General features: G+C 43.4%; 1 protein-coding gene across 1 annotated transcript in view; it reads right to left on the reverse strand.

Annotated features, from left to right (window-relative positions):
- Positions 1 to 18,018, reverse strand: part of mms22l (MMS22-like, DNA repair protein) — a 130,673-nt gene that overhangs the window by 11,499 nt on the left and 101,156 nt on the right. Inside the window, exons 17-21 of the mRNA XM_080193342.1 lie at positions 17,441 to 17,583; positions 14,812 to 14,945; positions 12,847 to 13,006; positions 6,114 to 6,283; positions 70 to 281 (exon numbers count right to left, since the gene is read on the reverse strand). Coding sequence (XP_080049468.1) covers positions 70 to 281; positions 6,114 to 6,283; positions 12,847 to 13,006; positions 14,812 to 14,945; positions 17,441 to 17,583 — 819 coding nt within the window. The remainder of the gene's footprint in view (positions 1 to 69; positions 282 to 6,113; positions 6,284 to 12,846; positions 13,007 to 14,811; positions 14,946 to 17,440; positions 17,584 to 18,018) is intronic.

An 18,018-nucleotide genomic window follows, 5' to 3' on the forward strand; every position in this document is an offset into this window, starting at 1 on the left:
CCCCATTGATAACAACTACTCCAGGAAAGTGAGAATCCATTGATATTGGAGCATGCAAAAATCTCTTACTTTATGACCAGAAGAATCGTCTTCCGCAGGGTCTGACCTTGAGCCACTGGGATCGACTCACAAAGTGCAAGTAATATTGGGTGATTTACAATGCCTGACCCAGTAGGAGACGATGGGAGAAAGCGGCCAAAGTACTGCTGAATAATGTTCCGCAGCTGCTGCTTAACGTATGCGATCTGAACAGTAGCTTGTCCAACGATAGCTGCCAGTCCCTGCAACAGGAAAGAGAATTTCAGATGACACTGAATGATTCCTATCCTATTACTAGCTCCTCAGGATATGTCCCTTTTCATCCAAACCAGAGTCACTCCAAGATGGTGGAAATACAGTCACTTGTTCATCGATGAGCCAACCCTACATTATAACCAACAACCCAGCCAAGATATAAGGCTTATCATCAAGAGAACGAGTAAAACATATTTCCAGGTCATAAATGTGTCTCAGAAGTAATGATGTGAAGATGCCAGTGTTGGACTGGGGTGGGCACAGTAAGAAGTGTCACAAAGCCAGGTTAAAGTCAAACAGGTTTATTTAGAATCACGAGCTTTTGGAGCACTGCTCCTTCATCAGGTGCGATTTCTTAGTCTCAGAAATTTTTGCAATAAGCGAAACATAGCTTTTATTCAAACTGTTCAAATGATTTTGAAAATAATAACAGCAAACACAATGGAAGTTTCAGGAGACACTGAAATGTCTGCCATAAGTTGAGTTCATGGGTACATAGTTTATTGTGAAAATCAAACCCTTAACATTTATGAAGTTCAGTTTGGGCTCTGCAGAGCCACTGAGTTCTGGACCTCAAACAGGGACAAAATAGCTGAATGCTAGAAGTTGGGTGACAGTGACTTTCCTTGACATCACGGCAGCATTTAACTGCATGTCAATTAAGAAGCTCTAGTAAAACTGGAATCAATGGGGAGGAGGAAACATTACACTGTTTGGAGTCATACCCAGCACAAAGGAACATGACTATGGTTGTTGGAGGCCAATCATCTCAATCTCAGGAATTCACTGCAGGATCACCTCACAGAAGTGGTTTTAATTACGCTGATTATCAGAAACATTTTATTATGAGGCTAATAAGGGGAGAGCCTTCTTTTAAATATACTTTAGCTGCTGGTTCTACCCTCGGTCACTATATGATCAACACTGTCATTTAGAAATAGCAGAATAAGACAATAAAGAACAATGTTTTATAAAGTGTTTGATAAAGAACTTTGTTTTATGGCTGAACTGTCAAATAAATATATCAAACAGCAATCAAACAAAGGAGTTCTAAAATAACCAAAAGGGAAAATGCTGGAAAATCTCAGCAGGTCTGGCAGCATTTGTAAGGAGAGAAAACAGCTGACATTTTGAGTTCAGATGACCCTTATTCTAAAATAACTTGCATTTTTACAGTAGTTAGTAGCTTGTCATTGTTCACAGCTTTTATGCTAAACTGTATATTTAACACTTAATTTTTTTATGTGCACTTCATTTTCTTTCCTATGTCTCATCAACTGCAGAAATATCTGCTTTAGCTAATGTTCTTCATGGGTGGCACAGTGGTTAGCACTGCTGCCTGACAGCACCAGAGAACCTGGTTTGATTTCTGTCCTCAGGTGCCTGTACGCAGAGTCTGCACATTCTCTCTGTGTCTATGTGGTTTTCCTCCAGGTTTCCTCTGGTTTCCTTGCCCACAGTCTGAAACACGTGCTGGTTAGGTGCATTGGCCATGCTAAATTCTCCCTTCCTTTTACTGGAGTGTGGCGACGAGGGGATTTTCACAGTAACTTGCAGTGTTAATGGAAGTCTACTTGTAACAGTAATAAACTTCAAAAAATAATTCTCAAGACTCGCTTTGAAGACTCAGATAGACCCCTGCATCTTTGAAGTCAGTAAGAAGTCTCACACTGCCACGTTAAAGTCCAACAAGTTTATTTGTAGCAAACTACAAATGCACCTGTTGGACTTAAACCTGGTGTTGTGAGACTTCTTACTGTATTTACCCCAGTCCAACGCCGGCATCTCCACATCTTTGAAAGTCCAGCACAGAGTCATTGTTTTGTAAAAGGAACACTGATAAAATCTTTCAAAACAATACCTGCTATATTATAAATCTGAATAACTCTCTTACATTCAAAGAGCTTCCAATCTGGACAATTCACATGTCACGTTTTCATCTAAATGGACCAGTTTGGTCATAAACTGTCTGGCAATCAGCTGATTAATCATAACAATTTACCTGAGGAAATAATTTATTAGGTTAAGTTGGGAAATTATTTCTGAAAGTTCACCTGATTTTTACCCTTTATGTGCCATAGTAAATTTAAAGTAACTAAATTATTAATAAGGATACTTAATTATTTCACAAACCATCCCCCTCCCCTCACCATCGATGATCTAGAATTTATTGCACATCTCTCTAATTCTCCATATTTACCTATTCAATAAGATCTGACTCTTCTTGCTCAATGCAGCCACACCCAGTTCCTGATCCCTGAACTATCTGGCTCCAGTGTTCATCATTCACATTCTGCCCTTCTCCATTTCAAAACAATCACTCCTCCTTCCTAAAAACCTATTCAGACCAATCTGCACCCCCTACTATAATCCCATTTTCCCTTTCACTGCTGAGGTACCATTTTTATGATTCTTTTATGGGATGTGTGCATTTATTGCCTATTCCTAATTGCCCTCGAGAAGATGGTAGTCAGTTGACTTCTTGAATCACTGCAATCCCAGTGCTGCAGGTACACCCACAGTGCTGTTGGGAGGTGGGGTTCTTAGTTTTTGACCCGGTTGGAGGTGGTGGTGAGGGAGGGAGGGGGGGTGCAGTTCCTGGTTTTTGACCAGGGATGGGGGAGTTCCTGGTTTTTGACCCAGCAACAATAAAGAAACTCTGATACATTTCTAGCCAGGATTGTGTGCACCTTGGAAGGAAACCTGCAGGTGATGTGCTCTCATACTTGTATTTCTAGGTCGTTAAGATCTCGGATTTGGAAGATGCTATCAAAGAGGCTTGATGCAATGCATCTTGTATATGATACACATCTGCTGGCATTGTGGTCAATAGTGGAGAGCATGAATGTTTAAGATGGTGAATGTGGCACCAATCAATCAGGTTCTTTGTCCTGGATAGTGTTGAGCTTCTTAAGTGTTGTTGGAGCTGCACTCATCCATGCAAATGGAAAGTATGCCATTACATTCCTGACTTGTGTCTTGTAGATGGCGGACAGGATTTGAAGAGTCAGAAGATGTGTTTCTTGCCACAGAATTCCCAACGTCTGACCTGCTCTTGTAACCACAGTATATAACCACATGGCTATTCCAGTTCAGTTTCTGGTCAATGGTAATCCCCAGGATGTTGACAGTGGGGGGGGGGGGTGCGGGTTCAGCAGTGGCAATGTCACTGACAGTTAGATTCTCTCTTGCTGCAGAAGGTCATTGCCTGACGCTTGCTTGCTTTGAATGTTACTTGCCACTTATTAGTCCAAGCCAAAAATTGTCCTGGTCTTGCTGTATATGGACATCAACTTCTTCAGTATCTGAGAAGTTGCAAATGATGCTGAACATTATGCAATCATCATGGAATACACCCACTTCTGACCTTATGATGGATGGAAGGTCATGGATAAAGCACCTGAAGATGGTTAGGCCTTGGACACCACTCTGAGGAACTCCTCCAGCAATGCTGTTGAGCTGAATTGATTGACTTCAAACAACCACAACCATCTTCCTTTCTACTAGTTATGATTTCAACCAGTGGAAAGTTTTCCCCACATTCCCACTGATTCCAGTCTGCTAGGACTCCTTCATCCCACACTTGGTTAATGCTATCTTGATGTCAAGGACAGTCACTCTTACCTCACCTCAAGTTCAGCTCTTTAGTCCATGTTTGGACCAAGGTTGCAATGAGATTAGGAGTCAAGCTGACTCGAGGAATCCAAACTGAGCATCAGTAAGCAGGTTACTTCTGATTAAGTGCTGCTTGACAGCACTGTCAATGATACTTACCCCTGCTGATGATTGAGGGTAGACGGATGGAACAGTAACTGGCCGGACTGGATTTGTCCTGTTTCTTGTGTACAGGACATTCCAGGCCAATTTTCCATATTTCCATAAGACCATAAGATACAAGAACAGAGTTAGACCATTCATCCTATCTCCCATTCAATCATGGCTGATATGCTTCTTATCCCCATTCTCCTGCCTTCTCTCGTAACCCTTGATCTCCTTATTGATCAAGAACCCATCTATCTCTGTCTTAAAGGTGGGTGCCAGTGTTTACTGTACTAGAATAGCTTGGCTAGGGATGTGGACAGATCTGGAGCACAAGTATTTAATGCTATGCCAGAATGCTGTCAGGGCCTAAAGCCTTCGTAGCATCCAGTGCCTTCAGCCATTTCTTGCTATCATGCGGAATTAATAGAATTGATTGAGGCTGGCATCAGTGATGCTGGGGACCTCAGGATGAGACTGAGATAGATCATCCACTTGGCACATCTGGCTGAAGATGGTTGTAAATGCTTTAAATTTGTCTGTTACATGCTCATCTCTCAATCTGCTACCCTTTGCATCCATTTCCATCTAATCCACTACTGACAAAAGACTTTTTTTATTATCGTGACTGTATTGGCTTGTCTAGGCATCCTGCTGTGAGTAACTCACCTCCTATCTCCTCAAAGTCTGTCCACCACCTACAAGACACAAGTCAGGAGTGGGATGAAACATTCTGCACTTTCCTGGACAAGTGCTGCTCCAGAAAGAAGATTCAAGAAGCTTAACACCATCCAGGACAAAGCAGCCCACTTGATTGGCACCCCTTCCACAAACATACTCTCTCTCTGACACCAACGCACAGTAGCAGCAGTGCTATTGTGCACTGCAAGAACGCACCAAGACTCCCCAGAGAACACCTTCCAAACCTATGACCACTACCATCTAGAAGGACAAGGACAGCAGATATATGGGAACATCACCACCTGGTAGTTCTCTTCCAAGTCATGCACAATCCTGACTTGGAAATGTATTGACCCCCTCTCCCTCCCCTCAACAATACTAAGGATGTATCTGCACCACAGGGACTGCAGCAGTTGAAGAAGGCAGCTCACCACAACCTTCTCAAAGGCAATTAGGGATGGATAATGAATATTAGTCTAGCAAGTGAAACCCACTACCCGTGAATGAGCAAAATAAAAACTCCTCCATCTCACCCTATCTCCTTCCATGACCTTAAAAGCCTTCCAAAAGCCAAACTAGGTTTAGTAACATTACCTAGTTCCCACAAAGAATACAGTCCATGTATTTTCTCTCTGCAAGAGCCTTGTGGCATTTTCCATATCTGGGCCACTACATTATTGCAAGCAGTCACTTTTATAATCCTCTGTACTACCCAAATCCCCAAAATCAACTGTCCATCAGCGTGACATTCATGCCACAGGAATCTCATTCAGTAACAATAGGCCATCGGGGAATAACAGAGTATGTAGAATGATCAAAAGTGATAATTGCCACCGCGCTGCACAATGAAAGAGACAAATCACTTCAATTTAAAGTCTTTACATGAACTCGTAAAATTACCGCTTACATTGTAACCTGGTATTTACAATATTTAAAAATTTTTTTTTCTTCTCCAAGTTAATGTTTGATTTATTTGCATTAAAAGATTCCTTGCTGATCTGCCAGGAGAAATTCTAACAACCAGAGCAGAAAAAGAAATCATGGTGCTCCACAATTTGTAAGTTTATTGCAATATGATGATTAGCTGGAACATAGCTAGGACAGAACTAAAGAATGGTGTTGTTCTACTCAAGCTGGGTGGGTTGCTGCGAGACCTGATGTTTACTTCCTCACAGTAACATTAATAATAGGATAAATACAAGATTCATCTGTGTCACTCACTCCTACATGACCTAAAGGACATTGAGATTTGAAGAAAAAAAAACAATTCAGTACCCTAACAGTGAAAGAACGTATGTGTGTGTGTGCATGTGTGTGGGGGGGATAAAACGTCACGATATTCCAAAGGTAACATTAAGGGTGACAGTGACAGTGCTCACCTGGAGGTACAAAGACAAGTTATCTCGGATGGCAGACAGCATTGCTGGGGGCAGTCCTTTGTCCTGTTGGAATAAGGTATGCGGCAGCAGCAGACAATCAATGATGCGGAACAAGAGCTGCTGAGCTTTTGAAGTGGACAATATCAGTGCCCAATGTTTGACAATGCAACCTACAAATAATAAGAAAATAAAGTGGGGTTCAAATACTTTGGAAAACACTCAACATTGCTACGCTGTTTCAGAACAATGAGATTCGAAATACAGGAATTCAATAAGTTCTTAGCAAGATTAATGTTCACCATTTAAATGAACTTGTTCAATTATAAGTCCCAACTTGAATTTTTTTAAATAATTCCTTTCAATACAGACATTTTTGAAATGATAGTGTATATTTTGATTCCTATGATTTTTGCACAATTGTTTTCACTTCAGGTCAGTGTTGCAAAAGGTCAATGATATGAAATGAAAATAAAGGGTGGGATTTTCCCAAAAAAATTCGAAGTGCCGGAGTTGTGTAAAAAACTGGAGTAAATTCGTTGTTCTTTTCAGTGGGATTTTCAAAATGAATCTCCCACATTCTGTGCACTGCAGAGTGCTTCAGTGTGAAACACCCTAAAAATATCAATGGGCAGGGTCTATTCCCACTGAAGAGGTTGGCAGCATAGCAGAGAACGGACCGCTGTGTATGCGCCAATCTGTCAGCGCCAAGATCGACCGACGCATGAGCAGTAGCCCTGCACTGCTGGCCTCTCGATTGCTGGCCAGCCCTGCGACCTTGCATTGCTGCCCCAGTAAATCCCCAGGGCCCAATCGCTGCCAAAAAAAAGCCTATTTAGCCTGTTATTGAAGCTTTAATCTCAGTGGTACTCGTCAGTCACTTATATATTCATTGTGGTCAGATTCAACCTGGTCTTCCCTGCTAACATGTGCCCAACTGTGAGGGCGTAATTTGATTCAAGCGTTCAATGAAATCTCTAATTGAATGGCAAAACTAGAGTGGACTAGGTGACATGAGCATTCAAGTTTGATATTGTAAATGACCCTGCAACTTTCAACCATTTCACAGTGCGTTAATTAGAGCAGTTCAAAGATTTTCATGGTTACAAAGCAAATCTATAATAAAAACATATTAAAAAAACAGCAGTTTTGGAAAAGCACATAATTATCCAATTATGTTCTTTGAAAATAAGGTAGAATACTAAAAGCTAGAAGTAAACAGATGTGAATTTATTTGGGTCACATCCAGCGCAAGGTAAGTGGGGCTTATTTATATTTTTTCTTTGCACAAAGGAATAAAGAGATGTTCTTTTTATCTCAGAACTGCCCTTTTTTGCTGCAGCTGACACTTCTTCCTCCCCCAGCTCAGCCACTATTCAGATTTCTGCTCTCATTTGGAGATGAAAGGTCTCAATCTATAACAAAGCAGTTGTAACAACAAACGCGAGATCAAAGTAGAATGCTATCAAAGGTGATGGTCATTTCATTAGCGACTTGCACTACCTTACATAAAATCATTAACATTAGCTGACATGATCTGTGTACAGCAGCACAATGCTCTCCACTCAACAATGTGCTGTATCCCGTGGCGCACAATTCGTCATTGTGGAAAACCTCTTCACCTCATATCCAACTGTAAGGACAGTTGTGACAATATTATAATTATTCCACCTTGTTTTCCCAAAGACTGGTAATCACTTTCCTGCTAAACTAACCTTATTTCATTGCAACAATTTATCTAATTCACAGAAATTTTCTCCAATGACATTTCTCAATATAGCCTATGCTTTAAGGGTTTAGATTACATTACAGTTTCAGAATTCATGCTGTGAAGGCACTGTATACGGGAACAGGTCCACAATTCAAACTTACTTTAACATTGTACTTACGTTTTATTAGGGGAGGGAGAACAGAAAAGAGGAAAGAGGAAAAGGCTGGGTGGGGGTGGGGATGTTGGGGAGGGAGGCTGGTGAGAAAGGGAGATGGTGGGGGAGGAGGTCAAGCATGCCATTCCTGTAAGTACTTCAACCTTTTCTCATGCACTTATTGGTGGATTTATATTTGAGGATGTGACGTTACAGAAGGAGGCCATTCGGCCCATCGAGTCTGCACTGACAACAATCCTGCCCAGTACCCTATCCCTGCAACCCCACATATTTACTCCACTAATCCCTGTAACTTATACTTCCCTGGATACTAAGGGAGAACGTGCAAACTGCACACAGGCAATGACCCAAGCTGGGAATCGAACTCAGATCCCTGGAGCTGTGGGGCAGCAGTGCTAACCACTGTGGTACCCTGCCATGAAGAATGCTCCTCATGAAGAATGCTCCTCTGGTCAGTTACCACATCTAGCTACTCTCAGGAATGAACAATGCTGGGTTTCTTGGTTTAAGTTAGCTGCGTGGGCTGATGTCAGGCAGGCTGGAGGGTTTCCTTTGCAGATCCCCAATAAGTCCATCGGACCTTCACTCCCATTAACCTCATCAGGAAGGAGCCAGCTTCCCTACGCTTGCTACTGACCTGCCTCCTCCATGACCTTCATCCTGCCATCACTCTCCTGTAGTCTGAGTCCCTTGGCAACCCTGGGCCTCTGGTGGGTGCATTGCTGGCAGCTCCCAACATTTCCCTGGTGACTCTTCCAGCAAGCACAGCTGACAGTCTCTGACTGGCCAGCAACTCATGGAAGGTGGGATTTCCAACCCTCACCCCCAAGGGTTACTGAGCCTGGGTAAGGCCCACGGCTGCCCAGTCAATTATCTGACTGACATACCATTCAGCGGACTTCCCAGAAAGGAGGCGATGTGGGGCTCTCGCTGGCTCTCCAGCAGGTAGCAGATACAAATTCCATTTGTCAGGAAGGCAAATGGGATGCCGGCCTTCGTAGCAAGGGGGATTGAATATAAAAGTAGGGAGGTCTTGCTGCAACTGTACAGGGCACTGGTGAGGCCGCAGCTGGAGTACTGTGTGCAGTTTTGGTCGCCGCACCTGTGCAAGGATATTTTGGCCTTGGAGGGAGTGCAGAGGAGGTTCACTAGGCTGATACTGGAGTTGAGAGGGTTGAGCTATGAGGAGAGGCTGAATAGACTGGGCTTGTACTTGTTAGAGTTTAGAAGGATGAGGGGAGATCTCATTGAGCCGTATAAAATGATGAAAGGGATGGATAGGGTAGAGGTGGAGAGGTTCTTCCCGCTCAAAAAGGACAGCAGGACTAGAGGGCACAGCCTCAAGATAAGGGGGGGACAGTTTAGAACGGAGTTGAGGAGGAACTTCTTCACTCAAAGGGTGGTGAATCTCTGGAATTCTCTGCCCGTTGAAGTGGTTGCGGCTACCTCGCTAAATATATTTAAGACGCGGGTAGATAGGTTTTTGGTAGGCAAGGGGTTAAGGGTTATGGGGAGAAAGTGGGAAAGTGGAACTGAGCCACTTCAGATCAGCCATGATCTTGTTGAATGGCGGGGCAGGCTCGAAGGGCTAGATGGCCTACTCCTGCTCCTATTTCTTATGTTCTTATGTTCTAGATACCTCTGTCATGTCAGATTCTGGCTTAATTCAAAGGTATTAGCAAAGGCACACTGCTCCTTTTAACACTATCCATAGAGGAAGGAGTTAATTTAAAACAAAACCTTTAATCTGACAAATGAGTTGTCCCCATATTTTTCATCCTTAAAGTTATGATTCACAGCTGATGTGACACTTACGTGCTTCACTATATCACAAATCACAGCACACACTATGGTGAAATGTGCTGCATGACCTTTTTTTACCTTCCCTATCATGTTACATTAGTTTAACTTATTCTTTTGCCGCAAGGTTACATACTGAAGTTTCATATTCAACAGGACTAAAATCCGGGTTTAAAAGGAACATTCTAGCACTGAAAGCTTAGAATTCCTTATCACAAGAATCCTGCTTGAATTAAACTTAATCATTGTAAACAAAACACAAGTGAAAAATTACCTGTGGTAATTAGCTGAAAAAGACTCCAAAGTTGGAGTTATCTTCCAGATGAAGAGGGGGTTAAGAGAGGGACATTAACATACAGAGGGATCTGGGCATGCAGGTCCACAGTTCCCTAAAAGTGGCAACACAGGTGGCCAAGATCATAGAAATCATAGAAACCCTACAGTACAGAAAGAGGCCATTTGGCCCATCAAGTCTGCACTGACCATAATCCCACCCAGGCCTTACCCCCATATCCATACATATCCTCTAACCTATGCATCTACGGTCAATTTAGCATGGCCAATCAACCTAACCTGCATATCTCTGGACAGTGGGAGGAAACCAGAGCACCCGGAGAAACCCATGCAAACACGTAGAGAACATGCAAACTCCACACAAAAGTGACCCAAGCCGGGAATCAAACCCAGGTCCCTGGAGCTGTGAAGCAGCAGTGCTAACCACTGTGCCACCGTGCCGCCCAGATGATTAAAAAGGCATACGGCATGCTTACCTGCACCAGCCGGGGCACTGATTACAAGAGTTGGGAAATCATACTGCAGCTATATAAAACCTTGGTTAGGCTGCATTTAGAATATTGCAGTTCTGGTCACTAAAGAACTAGAAGGATGTGGAAGCTTCGGAGAGAGTGCAAAGTAGGTTCACCAGGCCGTTGCCTGGTCTCGATGGTGTTGGATACGAGGAGAGATTGAATAAACTAGCATTGTTTTCACTGGAAAGGCAGAGGCTGAGAAGAGACCTGATAGAGGTTCACTAAATTATGTGTGGCATAGACAGGGTGGATCGTCAGAGGCTTTTTCCTTGAGTGGAAGTGTCAATTACGAGGGGACACAGGTTCAAGGTGAGAGAAGGAAAGTTTCAGAGGATTGTGCGGGGCAACTTTTTCACACAGAGAGTGGTGGGTGCCTGGAACACACTGCCAAAGGTGGCGGTGGAAGCAGGCACATTAGCAACATTTAAGTGGCATCTGGATGGGTAGATGAATAGGGAGGGAATAGAGGGATATGGGCCGACGGCAGAAGGTTTTTTTTAAAGTTTAGTTAGGGCATCATGATCGGCACAGGCTTCAAGGGCCAAAGGGCCTGTTCCTGTACTGTATTTTTTTGTTTTAGGAATAAATTCACTTCAATTTCCCATTTTACTTATGCCAAGATAACTTGAAAGGTCACCTGAATGTCATTTCTGGGTGTTCACTTCATGTTAATGCAGAGGTGGTTTCTCAATATTGTAAACAATTTCAGAGGAGTAAGTAACTGCCACAGATTGAAAGTTGGGTTTTCAACATCATAGAATGAGGGCAGGATTTTTCTCCCTCTCTGTGGCATGCTTCGTGGCAGCTGGAGGTGGTGCACCATTCGTTGGCAGTGGAATCTTATGGTCCTAGCATTGTAAATGGGGCTTCCCATTGAATGCACCCTGCATCGTTGGGAAACTCGTAAGATCCCGCTGGTGTGAACGGCAGGAGGATTTTGGCGATGATTAAATGTATAAGAATTAGGACAGATAACAGGAAAAGTTGTTTTGTACAAAGTGGATGCTGAAACTATGAAATATATTTTCAGAGTTAGTAATTGAAGCAGAGACCATGTCCATCGTCTCCTGGTTTCCCAGTTGCATTTGTGAGACTTCAGTGATGGGCTGGGGAATCCCTCCGAGATGTTCCCACATAAGGGTTTACCTGGCAATTGTGCAGAGTGTTATCCTCCTGTGGGAAATTGCATTGGGCTGGGAATTATCTAACAGTATCGATTTAAATCACTAACATTGGATGGTTCTGCCAATTTTACCCGAAGAATTACACTGAAAAAGTTAGAGGGAAAGATGTTTCCAACTCCAGGGCAACTACTTAAAAAACCCAGACTCAGCCTCATACACACATCACCCTCAACCCCTCACGGGAACCAGTACAGCAGCTGAACGCCAACAACCTCTCTGACCCCCCTCTCTGCTTTGGCCACCCCCTCTCCAACCTGATTTCCACCACTGCTCCACTCCAACCACCTCGCCGATCCCAATCCCAGCCCAACCCCACTTCCCGTTCGGCTGCGAACCACCTCTGATCCGACCACCCGCCTCTGTACTGAAACTCCACCCACCCATTACAGCCTGATCCTCACTCCTGTCTGCTTCAACCCCCCGTTTCACCCATGCCAACCTGACCCCTCATTCCCATCTGCTTGACGTCCTCTGCCATCCAGCCTTCTGCTCCAAATCTCCTCTATTCCAGACAGCTTGCCCCCTCCCCTCTGATCCATCTTGCCCCCCTGTTCCACTCTGCACTCCCCCGACCCGGACCCTCCTCTTCCTGGTAGGCAACTTTGAAACTTACCTGCTCCCTTTAAAAATCCCTTTACGGCAGCTACTGGTGTAAATAGGAGGAGCAGCTTAACTCTCTGCACCCCAGTTACTCAACACTGATGCTCCTGGGGACATGCTTCACTGCTCCTTGCTCATTCAGCCTGAGTGAGGATGGTAGGGCAAGACAGGGGTTTTGCCATTTTAGTGAGAGTAAGTTCATTCAGAGCAACAATCAAAGACTACCATTCTGAGGAGGTTACAGCCCCACGTCACCATTTAAGAAAAGGTTGGATAAGTGTTTGAAGGAAAGGGTAAATAATTGGATATGAGAATGGTAGCCCACAGCACCAGGACTACTACGTGTACGGGGGATTAAACAGCAAAATGCACCAATTGGCCGAGTGATCCAGTTCCATATTGTAATTTCATTATGATTTTTTTGTCACAAATTCACAGTGAAAGAAGACACACTTACCAACGGTCCAGTACGTCAACTGCAGACCATCAGGTGGTCCTTTGGAAACTAAATATGGCTTAGTGTACTTCAGTATGTCACCTACATAATCCAGGGCCTTTGAAACCAAGGCAGACTTGTCTCCTAGAGTTTGTAACTGAGCGTAAGTCTTCCCAACTGCCTGCAGAAAAACATGAATAAATACGTTTTACAAATGTGATCTGACTACACATATAAAAGAATCGCTCTTTACAAAACGCAGAAACACGAGATAAAAGCAATCTAATATTGCAAATTGTCACTTCCTTCAAAGAAGAATTGAGATGATGTCGTGATACCCATTATGGAAATGGTTTGAAGTATACGGTTCTGTCGCTACTGAATACCATTTGCAAAATAATTTGGCAGATCTGTGAAGCAAAAAGGGAAACACCTTCACTAACAACATCTATAATGAGATGACACACTTTTATTTTCTTCCACTTTTCTTCCCTGTGTAAGATTTTTCCAGCACAATGTTCCAAAATTTGAAGAATTAATCTGCTTCCGGACTCGACGGAAGCCACTCTGCAGCAAGTAACCAACACAGGTCCTCATAAACTCTCACTTCTTTACAGACACTTATTAATTTCCTAAAGGGCTCTGCCCAAGACCGAAAGGAGGAATTCAATCACAAGGGTCGAGGCTAAGAAGATAATTTTTAAAAAATTCTCAAACAGCTTCAAGTTTTAAGAGAGGTGGGTTGGGAGTGGGTGACCAACCTACTCTCATGAGGTGGATCAGTCACTGAAATCTTTTAAGGGTGCTGTGTACCTCCATTTTAACCATATTTTATTCCTGCTTCATTGAGGTTGGTAAACTCCATCTGCCCGCATGATGTCAGATCCATCCCAGCGATATTTGACCATTGCCCTTACTCCTCCACCCCCAGCCGTGCTCTCAGACTCACCCACTCCCTTGCTGTTTTACCGCCTGACAGTCCTGTCAAGCTGGCTGTCTGTCAGATGGAAAACATGTTGACAAAATGTAAAAACACCCCATACTTAGGGGTTCCCTTTCTAAAATCTTCCCTCCGGCTCTACTCCCAAGTAAGATCCCCTTCTAAGAGCGTGTTACATTTACTGACGTAGAGCAAAAAGTCACCACTGTAACCTTTACACGCCAAAATAACTGAGGGATATAGCTGTATAGATGATGAGTTCATAGCGCGGTGGAACAGTAGTTAGCGCTGCTGCTGCACAGCTCCAGGGATCTGAGTTTGATAGCCAGCTTGGGTCACTGTCTCTGTGGAGCTTGCACATTTCCCCGTGTTTGCGTGGGTTTCCTCCGGGTGCTCTGACTTCCTCCCACAGTCCAACGATGTGCGGGTTACATGCATTGGCCATGTTAAATTGCCCCTTAGTGTCCCAAGATATGTAGAGTAGAGGGATTACCGAGGTAAAAATACGTGGGGTAACAGGGAGAAGGCCTAAGTGGGATTGTTGTTGTTGCAGACTCGATGGGCCGAATGACCTCCCCCTGCACTGTAAGGTTTCTATGATTCTATGATCATAACTCCACATTTAATTTATTTAAACTTCATTTAGCCAGGTGAGTCAATTGAGAGCCACTTCGCATTTACAATAATGATTAAGGTGCTGCACAAAAAGGGCATGATTTATATACAGTGTGCTTAACATTATCTGTCTCGGCCTTCACTTCTCGGCCTTTTGGCTAAGATGAAGTATCAGAGCAAGCCCTAAATCAGATGCACTTGTCAGCTTGGATCTTGTATGTATCTCTTGTGGGGACCATGAATTGGATGCGGTTTGAATCTGAATTGGTTTTTGGAGCAAGCAAAGAGATGGATTGGGGTCTGCCTGGTCCGCTCTGCATTGGCTTTGGAACTTTAAGAATGGAGTAAAAATTTAAAAAGAATAAAGTGCTGAGACAACCTGTGTGAGGTAATTATTTTACTGCCCACCTTGGTTTCTCAACAGACATTACCTTAATGAATATGAAGGCAGCAGTCTTGGGTTCCACCTTTACTGTTGACTGGTCAAGTTGAGCTTGGAGGAGTAGGCTTTCCACTTCTGGCAGCTTAAACACGATCTTGGTTAGCCCTGCCAACTGTTCCCTTCCTACTGGTGAATGGGAAAGAATAGATTATCATTCTGACATAATATTAAAGAATGGTTTGTATGGAATTAAATGCTACTGACAAAGTCAACCATAAAACCATAGAAATGCTCTGGTGCAGAAAGAGGCCATTCAGCCCATCATATCTGCACCAGAAGGAAAAAAAGCAGGGCAAAGAAAATAGCTGCTCATTTTAATTCCACTTTCCAGTACCTGTTCCATAGCCTTGTGGGTTACAGCTCTTCAGATGCAGGCCCAGGTACCTTGTAAACGAGTTGAGCATTTTACTCTCAACCAACAATTTGAGGCAGTGATTTCCGGATGCCCGCCATCCTCTGGGTGAAAATGTTTTTCGTCATGTCCCCTGTGATCCTTCAGCCTGGTAACTGACCTTTCAGCTAGGGGAAGCAGTTTTTCCTGTCTGCCTTATCTAGACTCCTCATAATTCTGTATACCTCAATTAGGTTACTGCTTAGCCTCCTCTGTTTTACGGACAACAACCTTCGCCTATCCAACCTTTCCTCATTGCTGCAATTTCCTAACAGCATCCTTGTAAATCTCCTCTGCATCCTCTCCAGAGCAATTATGTCCTTCCTATTATATGGTGACCAGAGCTGTTCACAAAATTCCAGCTGTGGCCTAATCAGTATGTTGTATGGTGTCATCGTTACATCCCTTCTTTTCTATTCAATACCTTACCCAACAGAAGACAGCCTTCCATATACTTTCTTTACCACCTTATCCACCTGTCCTGCCACTTTCAGGGACCTATGGACCGCTGCTCCAAGGTCCTTCACTTCATCTACCCCTTTCAATATCCTCCCATTTACTGAGTATTTCCTTGCTTTGTTTAGCCTCCCCCAACACATCATCTTATACTTTTCCATAGCTAACAATTTTAAGCCAATGATTTCTTTTATTGACATAATTTTCATAGATTACTAAAATTCAATCAGCAATAAGGTACCTTGACACACTTACAAATCCATTGCCCTAGGCATTGGCACTGTGATTCTAAGGCTGACTAAATGAATGTCTGACTGTGAGATTTGGAAAGTACTGAAAGGAACTACCTGTCTTGGTAAAAACCACAACATCAGTGACTTTTGTGGGCAGTCCTAACCTTACAATTTACCCCCTCCTTCATTGAAAAAAATAATAATTTCATTAATCTGAAACTGATCTCTCTTGAGTATTGGAACTCTGGCTCGAATCAGTGCGACCACACGATCACGATTCGCATCGAGCCTGCAATGCCTGGTAAAATGTAAGTTGGAAAAAAATTGTCCATCAAGCTCCTGAAAACACTGGCTGAAATTTTCCAGCCGTTCGTGGCCTGCCGCCGCTGCAAGCGAGGATGGAGAATTTAGCACCCAGCCAAATCCCCGTTCACTGCAGGGGGGGGGTGGGGGGAAATCCTGCTGGCGAGAACAGCCAGAAAATTCCACACACAGGCTTTAATTTAAAAGACAGCATGAGTAAATCATAATCATTTCTTCAATTAAAATTGCCTCAGATAAGTCACAGGTATAATGTGCAACTTCTTTCGTTAAGAGCTGGGAGAGAAAGTTAAAAATAGTGCTGGAAGATTAGGGAAGACATTTATGGTTTTCAATTTTAATCAACTGAACAGTTTCCTGGTGTCGCTTTGGCAGCTGGTATTGGATTCTACCATTGTGTTCCACCACTGTTGGGTGCCTTGCTTCTGTAAAGGAAGAGAGCAGCAGAGCTTGGTGATCTAAGTAACTAAAAGATAATGCTCGGGGACAGATGATAACTCTCACAGCTGAGCAGAAAACTGGTGGAAGCAAAACAGATGTGAATGACTTCAATAGAAAAGAGTGCTATGCTGGCTGAATAATAGCCGGCCGATTTGTTACTGCCATGTTCCGCAGGTTACAGGGTCTATCTCATTTGTGAACATGTATATGCCATATTAATAAAGGATAATAACTTTCCGGGTTTTCAGTAAGATTTATGGTGTTGTAAAATGAATGCAAATACATTGTCGCTAACTTGGTGAATCTTTACCCCCTGCAGCATCGAGAACTGTAAAAGCTTCCAAACGCATTCATTTTACTTTGGAACTTAACCAGCCAGTGGCAACATAGTGAAACATGTTTTGGGCAGGGTAGTGGCATAGTGGTTAGCACTGCTGCCTCACAGCACCAGGGATCGGCGTTCGATTCCTGGCTTGGGTCACTGTCTGTGTGGAGTTTGCACATTCTCCCCATGTCTGCGTGGGCTTCCTTTGGGTGCTCCGGTTTCCTTCCACAGTCTGAAAGACGGGCTGGTTAGGTGCATTGACCCAAACAGGGGCCAGAATGCGGCCACTAGGGAAATTTCACAGTAACTTCATTGCAATGTTAATGTAAGCCTTACTTGTGACTAATAAATAAACTTTAAGTAAATTCGCTCCTTGGTTAAGGTAACAATTTTTCCTGTTAACATCACCCTATCTTTAAGCAACTCAAATGATTCCATGTTTATTTCTTACCAGTTGTATGGGTGGAGTCCAGTTTCTCTGTAACGCCAACAGGCTGATTCATATGCTGTTGCAAAACACAGCGAAACCAAGAATGGACTGATGGAGTTTGGTATGAGCTGCATCCTTGACTCGTCAGAGCATCCACTACAGAACTGAGGAGGAAGAAAATCAAGGAACAGTTGGACATCTACAATGTGTTGGTCCCTTCATAACGTTTCAGAAATTGCACTGGACAGAAATGAAGCTCAGTTATAAAATCTAAAAACTGTGCTGTATATCTGCATTCTGGGGAATAGGTTTGACGACCTATCCGGACCATAAAATGCAGTTTGAAATCATCACTTGACGGTTTACAGGTCTCATCAACAGATTAGCAAAACTTGTAGCATTGTAAATGGTGAGGGCAGTGAAGAACATAGACAAGATGGTGGAATGGGCAGACTGGTGACAGATGAGGTGACACATTTTGGTAGGAAGAAGATGGAGAGGCACTATGAAACAAAGGGCGCTACTCTAAAGGCAGTGGAGGAGCAGAGGGACATGGATATATACGTACATAAGTCATTAAAGCTGACAGTCTCTCAAAT

Source organism: Carcharhinus amblyrhynchos, chromosome 7, assembly GCF_965287045.1.
Source record: "Carcharhinus amblyrhynchos chromosome 7, sCarAmb.v2.hapA, whole genome shotgun sequence".
NCBI classification, from domain to species: Eukaryota; Metazoa; Chordata; class Chondrichthyes; order Carcharhiniformes; family Carcharhinidae; genus Carcharhinus; species Carcharhinus amblyrhynchos.